This window comes from Mustela nigripes, unplaced genomic scaffold (assembly GCF_022355385.1).
Source record: "Mustela nigripes isolate SB6536 unplaced genomic scaffold, MUSNIG.SB6536 HiC_scaffold_611, whole genome shotgun sequence".
NCBI classification, from domain to species: Eukaryota; Metazoa; Chordata; class Mammalia; order Carnivora; family Mustelidae; genus Mustela; species Mustela nigripes.
This window is the reverse complement of record NW_026740018.1, coordinates 25-9,129: the sequence shown is the minus strand read 5'-3', so window position 1 is coordinate 9,129 and position 9,105 is coordinate 25. Positions and strand designations below refer to the sequence as shown.

The 9,105-nt window shown below is 49.8% G+C and overlaps 1 protein-coding gene across 1 annotated transcript in view; it reads right to left on the bottom strand.

Annotated features, from left to right (window-relative positions):
* The window catches only part of LOC132008655 (myosin-9-like), a 14,165-nt gene extending 8,644 nt beyond the window's left edge, over positions 1-5,521 (bottom strand). Inside the window, 1 exon segment of the mRNA XM_059387257.1 lies at positions 5,480-5,521. Coding sequence (XP_059243240.1) covers positions 5,480-5,521 — 42 coding nt within the window.
* Positions 5,522-9,105: the final 3,584 nt, after the last annotated feature.

Below are 9,105 nucleotides of genomic sequence, written 5' to 3'. Positions count from 1 at the left end.
AAAAAAAAAAAGTTCATGTGTTTATGGGGTGAGGTGGAAGATAATGGCCAAGAAACCAAGAGATAGAAAGATGTGAGGTCCAGGAAACAGGAAAATTAACATAGACAGAAAGGAACCCAAGGAATACAGCAGGCATGCAGCAGACCTAGAGAGCAACCAGCCCAGAATGGAATGAGAAGTGAAGAGTTCTATGGGGAAAGGGGACTTAAAATAATATATATGATATAATATCTTATCTAATGGACAGTTCAAAAGAAATTGAGGAAACGTTGAAGGTAATATTGCAAGGAGTAGAAAAAACGGCAATTAGAAATTCAGGAAAAACTAAAGCTGTACAAGAAAGCATGTACCGAGTGCCTGGGTGGCTCAGTGGGTTAAACATCTGCCTTCAGGTCAGGTCAGGATCCCAGGGTCCTGAAATCTTGTCCCACATCAGACTCCTCGCTCAGTGGGGAGCCTGCTTCTCCCTCTGCCTGCTGCCTCACTCTCACTTTCTGACAAATTAATAAGAATCTTAAAAAAAAAAAAAGCACATAAACCATATTTCACAAGTTAGCTTTACAGTAAAAATACTGAAAACATCACACATATGTAAACATTCTTATGTGATTTTTAACTTCTAGAACAAAAGAGACCATTTAAATATAAGAACCAAATGTGCTTGTTGCCAATATGTAAATCAAAGTACAATGGTAGAAGTTGGGAGCTGCACCACTGAAGAGAGGAGGAGGGTTGATATCTTCATTTTGCAAAGTGAGGAGCCCCAAAATACCAGCTATGATTGAGAAGCTAGGAAATGAAGAGGTAAGAAAGGAAAAAACAAACAAACAAAGGTGTAAGTAAATTGCTTACCACTAGAAAGATTTCTAACTGAGGTCATAAATTTAGTTGATAGAAGGATATTAGGAGAAGGTGGGGAGGTGTGTAAGAAAAAGCATAAAAGTAAGTGAAATCATCATCTGCCCTAGTAAGAAACAAATAGCTCATATTGCAATTTAAAAATCAAGGGAATGAAGTTAGCTATCGTGGTGGGTGACTACTGCTTTGCACCAGGCAACGTTCTAAGTGATTTGGACACATCGACTCATACATTAGTTCTCAGCATGACTCTGTAAGAAAAAGAACTGAAGCCCAGAAAGGGTCGGTACCCAGCTAATGCCAGAGCCGGAATTCAAATCCAGACTCCCTGTCTCCAGAGCCTACACTCTCACCTGTTCTGTTCTCCCAGTATAGGAATATCATATAAAGATACTGATTAACCACCTAAAGGAAAAGCAATGCGTTAAAAGTGATTGTTTTTAATTGGGAAAGTGGGTGAGCAGAGACCTTGGGACTAATGGATTTGTTTTAACCAATGCGCTTGTTACTATGATTTTTTTTTAAGATTTTATTTATTTATTTGACAGAGATCACAAGTAGGCAGAGAGGCAGGTAGAGAGAGAAGGGGGAAGCACGCTCTCTGCCAAGCAGAGAGCCCGATTCAGGGCTCGATCCCAGGACCCTGAGATCATGACCTGAGCTGAAGGCAGAGGCTTAACTCACTGAGCCACCCAGGTGCCCCTTTTTCTTTAATTTTAAGAAAGTGGAATTCCCTTTAGAGCAGTGAGTAAGGCTCATCTCGATAATGGGCTGCTTTCTGGCATCACCAGGTTCAAGATGATAAGAGCCAGTGGATAAAGTACCCATAAAAACTCAGCCTGACTCCTGATGTGACAAGTGGCAGCATGGGAGAAACCTCGGTGGTTGATAAAGTAAGTTCTCTAAGAAAAGTGGGATGATAACATAGGTTCAATGAGAATAATCAGCGCGAACGCCACCCTTCCACCAGTAAAGGGTCTAGCCATCCCTCGCCCACTCCCACAGGCACCCATGGCTTTTCCTCCACTCAAAGGTAGCAAGACACCTTGGAGGAAAACTGAAATCCAGGGGCCTTCAATAGCTCCTACTCCAGAAGGAAAGGATGCTTCAGGGATGTTCGGAGCGGTGCTCAATAGAGTACCCACTGGTGATCCTACCAAATTACACAGAATAATAATGATACTTGATAATGATTATTCTGATCATGTTTAATTGGGCCAGGCTGAGTCTGTGAAAGGCCGTGAGCTCCTAACAATGTTCAAAGGAGAAGAGCTGAGACCAAGTGCACAGAAAAGGTAGATACAAAGGTGAAAAGTTGTAATGCAAAACGGAATTAGTATAATGGGGACTGTTTCACGGTTAATTAATCCTAATAAGAAATGGAGTCTTTTTTTTTTAATAAAGATGTTATTTATTTGAGAGACAGAGAAAGCGAGAGAGCATGAACAGGGGGAGGGAGGGAGGAGGGGCAGGCAGAGGGAGAGGGAGAAGCAGAATTCCTATGGAGCAGGTGTCCCAGGCAGCGAAATGACATCATGAAACACAAGGACCAAGAGCAAAAGCAGAGAGCAGCGGCACTGTGCGGGCAGAAAGAGCCAGACCCCGGATGACACCAAACATTTGTCAATGTGTCTGCACTTTCGGGCCCAGCCTTCCCGTCCTCTGCTATTCTGGGCCCGGCCCTGACCCTTGTCTTGCGCCTCAACTGGGTTTGATGCTGGACAATGCTCCCTCGTCTTAGTACCCAGCGTGTCCCTGGCTAGCCTGCAGATCGCTCAGTTCCTGGCAAGGCTGGCAGGAGAAGAAGGAGGGAAGAAACCTGCCCCTGCGCACCTGCAGGACACGGAGCCCTCCCGTCCCCACCTCCCATCCCCAGCGGCTCTGGCTAAGCTCTCCGGAGGCAGCAGGACAGAGAATCTCCCCAAAGCAACTCCCAGGAATGGCTGCAGGCAGGCTCCTCGGGCAGGGAGGGAAGGGGAGCCAAGGACAGGACCAAGTTCAAACTCCTTAGCCTGCCCCCATCCCCAGTTCCCTGATGCTCCTGCTCCTGTCGTCCTCACTGATCCCTGATTCCGTGTTACCTTGGTGCGGGCACCCTCAAGGACACCTCGTTTCCCTGCTTCATGTCCAACATGAAGCTTGAACTCACAACCCTGAGATGGAGAGTTGCAGACTCTAGCCAGGCCTGAGCCGATCGTTGCTTCTGATCACACCTCAGCCTCTAGGCCATTGCTTAGGCTGCCCCCTCCCCAAAATGCCTTTCCCCACCTTCCTCACCTTGTAAAATTTACCTGTGCTTAGAGGCCCCGCTCAACCACTGCTTCCCCTGCCGTCTTCCTCCGTGGACCCTCTGGGTGCCCCTTCAGTGTGTGCTGTCCTGACCGCAGTCCTCTGTGTGTTCTCCTCTCTTGGACTCTGAGCATTGGCGCAGCCCTGCCTATTCCCTGCTGCAACTCCTGTTCCAGGGCCTTCCCAGGGAACCGGGAGCTGGGCTCAGATCCGAGGTGTGGGAGCACAGCACACCCAGCTTCCCTCACTGCTGAGCAATTCCACTTGTTTTCTGGTCTATCCTGATGAAGCGCTTGTCCTAGCCGAGAACACAGAAGACCATGCCTCAGATTTCACACGAATTACCCTCCTGATTTAATGTGCTTTGGACAGTCCTCCCAGAATTTGAGTGTTTTCATTTATTTCCTCATGCCTTCATACTCCCGCCATAGTATTGTTTATGTGAAGAGAAAGAGGAAGAGGAAATTGCAGTAAAACATGGGTGTCCGGATGCCTGAGCCTTAGCAGGAATTTCCAAAGCCTCCCGTCCCCCGGGGTGGCCAGGCCAGGTCCGGATGTCGGGCCCGGCTCCCTCCACCCTCACCCCACTTTGTCTGCGAACTGCCGCCAGGAACATGGGGAAAAGGGGGGAGGCCATTTCCTTCCTGCCCTGCAGGATCCCCTGAAGACACAAGAAAAACCATGTTCCTTTGGAGAGTAGGCAGCACCCAGTAAACCTGTCCTGAAGGAGAGAAGAAGGAGGAGGAAGAAGAAAAAGAAGGAGAAGAAGGGGATGAAGGAGGAGGAAGAGGAGGAGGAGGAAGAGGAGGAGGAGGATTGAAGAAGGAAAGGGGACATGGGCGGGGGTTGGCGCTGGGTGGCTCAGTGGGTTAAGCCTCTGCCTTCGGCTCAGGTCATGATACCGGGGTCCTGGGATCAAGCCCTGAATCGGGCTCTCTGCTCAGCAGGGAGCCTGCTTCCCCCTCTCTCTCTGCCTCTTTGTGATCTCTCTCTCTGTCAAATAAATAAAATCTTAAAAAAAAATGAAAGAAAGAGAAAGAGAAGGGGACAAGGGAAGGAAGGGGAGGAGTGGGAGGAGGAGAAGGAAGAACCAAAAGATTTGTGCAAAATCAATCAGTAGATCCCAACAGGACTTAAGTATAAGCTAGAAAGAAAAATCTACAAATGTCCTGAGGATAATATTTTTAAAAAATAATGTTGATTTGGAGGAACTTTTCTAATCAATATGCAAATGCTAGATGCCATAAAGGGAAAGTTTCAGTTATCTGCCCTATTAACAGCTAAAAATTGCACAGGACACCATGACCCAAAGTCAGACTCCAGCGAGAGGCCAGGAGGCCCCACCCTCGACCCTTGGACCAGCAAAAGCCGAGCGCCCACGAAACACGACAGATCCTGGGAATCCCCATGAAAAGCCTGAAGTCAAGTTCTTAAGAGAATCCCCAGGGAGGAGACTCACCCAGACTCACACAGTTGTCGCAGGCAGGGCAGAAGGGAAGACCAGGCCTCCTGAAGCAGGTGTTGGTAAGAAACGAGATTTTTACAACCTGAAGACTCCTAGGTTTACCTCTGCCAGCAAACACACGGATCTAAGTTCATGCCCTTCTCATCAACCCAGGAGACTATAGTTTGGTCTTTCAAGATTCGAAGCCTGGAGCACGCTGCAATGTGACGCTTCTCACCCCTGGTCCCTCTCTTCCCTCTGCTGCGGGCACACAGGCCGACCTCTTCTCTTCCTGCCCCACAGTGGGTGGAACAGAGACCCCAGTGGGGAGCAGGGAGCAAAGCCCAGATATCTCCCTGCTCTGTGTCCTGGTCACGGTCATGGTCACGGTCATAGTACCCTGGGCCAGTCACTCCCTGTCAGGTCCTCAGGCGTCCTGCAGGCTGGGCCCTGCGCAGACACTCAGAGACACTGTGGGCAACACAACCCTGAGTCCTTGTACCTCAAAAGGAAATCCTTTGCTGGGGGCCGCCAAGAGGCTCTGTCTCACCTGCCCTCCACCTGCTCTGCTTCCACCCAATTCTCCGAAGGCTTAAGCACCCCGACATCCACCTTCCATCTGTGTCGCCTGCTCAGGTCACACGTAGTCTACAACCCCAGCTGAGCGGTATCCCCCTCCCTCTCCACTGTTTTGGGGGCACAGGGGGAGGGGAGAAGCAGTCAGACAAACCCGGCTACAAATCCGGGCTGCGTCCCTGCTCCATGTGGGACCTGGGGCTGGAACTGCAGGTTCCCCCACATCCACAAAATCGTGACAACACCCAATCCTTTCCTGACAGAGCTGTTTGGAGGGGGAGTCCACGGGCAGGGCCACACCCCTGAACTCACCCAGGGATCGTCCTCGGAGCTGAGACACATCCAGGGGTTCATGCCTAGGTGGACCCGGGTGTGTGTCTGGGCAATAACCACACCTCGGGGCCCAGATATATCGGGGACCTAAAGGGAAACTGAAAGTGTCCATGTCCCAGCAGCTCGTGAGGAAACAGACATGTCCGGGCGGGTCCACCCTCCGCAGTCCTGACTCACTCAGAAGAACAAGCCCATGCCTGACATTCCAGGTCCTTCTCTGCTCAGACCTACTTGCCACTGACAGACTGTGGGACCCTCAGCAAATGACTCCTGCTCCACAATTTGAGGTCCCTGAGAGCTGTGGCCTGAGGGTCACATGCAGGCATGGCATGGCCTTCGGACCTCGCCAGGCTCCAGGATCACAGCCACGCAGTGCAGCGGCCAGGCAGGGGCTGCAGGCCCCTCCAGTGAGGATTCAGTGTCTCTGACCTGCAGGGACGAGTGCCAAGTCCGCACCATCTGGGGAACTGAAAGATCAAGTGACTATAAAATCAAGCTCCTCTTGATCCCCAAGGATCACAAGGAAAGTCACCCAGGTTCCAGAGTGGCGGTCTTGGGCAACATCTCTGGTCAATAAGCCATGTCAGCCCTCTGATGGTGACCCCGGCTCAGTGGGAGAGACACCCTCACACCACAGAGGAAGCGGTTCGGCCGACGCCACAGCACCATCAGATGGGGACAATCAGCAGACATGGGCTCACGACCAGCACCCCCACCCCGTCTATCCATCCCGTGGGGACACGTGCTGGGCTCGGCCCTGCTGGACCTTAGGACTCGTGTTTCAGAGCAGAGACCCCACCTGCTGGGTCTCCCTCTGTCTAGGGACTGGGGCGGGGGTGGCCCGAGTAGGGGCTGCAAACTGGACATCAGATAGCGGGGACTTCTGAAGCCATCAGAGTGGCTGGCAGAGACCCACACCTGAGGGGACGGCGTCCATGCTGCCAGCACCTGGTCACTCATGGGTGGTGGAAGGGGAGCCACGGGTCGGGATCACTTGTGACCAGACCACCAGTGTCACCCTAAGGACAACCTTATTGGTCTTTGCTCAGATGGGTGGTCAAATCCGGCCCCGAGTAGCAATTGTCAGCTTCAGGACGGTTCAGAACTAAGTATAAAGACGACAAAATCACATGCGTCACCTTCATATTTTTATGTTGAAGCAAAGTAGATATGTGTTTCATTTTAAGGTATGTATGAAGTTTAAGAGAACTGGACATATTCTTAGAGAGAACAAAGTGGCTTCTGGGTTCCAATTTAAAACAGGTAAGGAAGTGACTGACCGACATGAACGATTTCAAGTTGAAAGGCAGCCTGCTAAGTCCCAAGGATGTTGCAAACAAGCTTCAGCCCAGAGGAAGCAGCCTCAAGTTCCACAGATCTGGAACTGGATGGGTAAGGAGTGGCAGGCATCAGGGGAGGGAGCTGGGAGAGCCACTCCAGCAGACATCTCTGGGGCAGGTGCCCGGGCCACCACCAACCTCTGCCCCCAGCAGTCAGGAGACCAGAAAGATTCTTGTCTGGAGTCTCTGCAGCGCTGAAGTAAAGCCTGAAAAACAGTAGAGCATCTAGTTGCTGTGGAAAACAGCATGGTGCTTCCTCAACAAATTAAACATAATTACCATACAACCCAGCAGTCCTACTCTGGGGTATGCACACAAAATTATTCAATAGAGTCTCGAGGGGTGCCTGGATGGCTCAGATGGTTGAGCGTCAGACTCCTGGTTTTGGCTCAGTAGTGGTATCAGCATTGTGGGACTGCGCCCCATGTGCTGGGTATGGAGTTGCTTAAGATTCTGTCCCTCCCTTTCCTTCTGCCTCTTCTCCCCTCCCATAGAAAGGGAAAAAAGGAAAGAAAGAAGAGTCTGAAAGAGACATGTATACTCCCATGTTCAGAGTGTAAGAGGTTAATTGGACACAAAGGTGGTCAGGGCCAGGGTCCCCAGCAAGCAAACCGCGACCCAGGATAGCTAAGCCCAAACCACACTAGCATCGTGTTGGGCAGCCTCTGAAGGAGTGATGTCTGAAAAACATCCTGAAGCACAACAAGGGACCATGAAACATGGGTCAGCATCCCAGGCAGGGATAGTTTGTTGCCTGATGTCAGCCCCAAAGACCAGCAACATGTGAACAATAACCTGAGAGGAAGACAAGTACATGATCAAAGCCCTCAGGGGCACACCTTAACAGCCAGTCCCCAACGGGGCCACACTCAGGATGCTTAAGACAGGTCCTCAAAAGGGCTGAAATACCCCTAGATTGGAAAGCCAAAATGGTAAGCCCTTTCGGGTCCCCTCCCTCTCTGGGAGCTTTGTCCTGCTGCTCAATGAACTTCACCTTGCTGCCCACCACTCTTCATCTGGTGTACCTCATCATTCTTCAAAGCAGCATGACCAAGAACTATGGGCACTAAGGGAACAAAAATCCTATAACAATAGCAGTATTATCCCAATAGCCAAATGGCAGAAGCCACCCCAGGACCCTCAACGGATGAATGGATAAGAAAAAGATGGGCCATCCCTACAATGGAATGTCACTCGGCCTTATGAGGAAGGCAGCTCTAACATCTGCTACAACATGGATGAACGTCGAGGACATGGTGCTTGGTGAAATAAGCCAGCCACCCAAAGACAAATGCCACGTGAGTCCACTTAATGAGTTACTTGGTCATATTCATAAATACAAAAAGTAGATGGTGGGTGAAGGGGCCTATGGGAAGGGAGAGAGGAGTGAGTGTTTGCTGGGGACAGAGCTTCAATTTCATAAGATGAAGAGAGCTATGGGGACCGAGGGGAGTTTAGTGTCGGTCTCAGCCCATTGATCATCAGTGTCAGGGTTGGAATGGCCCTTGGGTTTCTCATTCTGACAGCAAGACGCCCTTCAGCAACAGCCATCAGGCTACAGACAGGATAAAGATTTATTAAGTGCTAGACCCGAAAATTACGCAGCATGTCTGGGTCACATCGAAAGTTCATGGGGAGGGAGAGTGCACTCACCCAGGGCCTGGGGCTCTTTTATGCAGGTTGAGGGTGGGAGCCAGGGTTTTGTGGGCTCACTCCTTCTTGGTGAATATAAAGCTTGGGAAGAGAAAAAACAAGTGGGCCTAAGTAGTCAGTTATGCAATTCAACCAAGATTTCCTAAAACAAAGGAGCCTCATGTGGGGTAGAGGAAGGGGGACAGTCTGGCTGCTTCGTTAGCAGAGTGTTTATGGAGATGGCCCTCTTTCAGAAAGTGGATGCCCTGGTGATCAAAGCCTAAATCAGGCTCTTGGATCGGAAGAATAAACATTGTTAAAATGTCTATACTGCCTAGAGCAATCTATACTTTTAATGCCATTCTGATCAAAATTCCACCAGTATTTTTCAAAGAGCTGGAGCAAATAATCTTAAAATTTGTATGGAATCAGAAGAGACCCCAAATCGCTAAGAAAATGTTGAAAAACAAAAATAAAACTGGGGGCATCACGTTACCTGATTTCAAGCTTTATTACAAAGCTGTGATCACCAAGACAGCATGGTATTGGCATAAAAACAGACACATAGACCAGTGGAACAGAGTAGAGAGCCCATATATGGACCCTCAACTCTATAGTCAATTAATCTTCGAC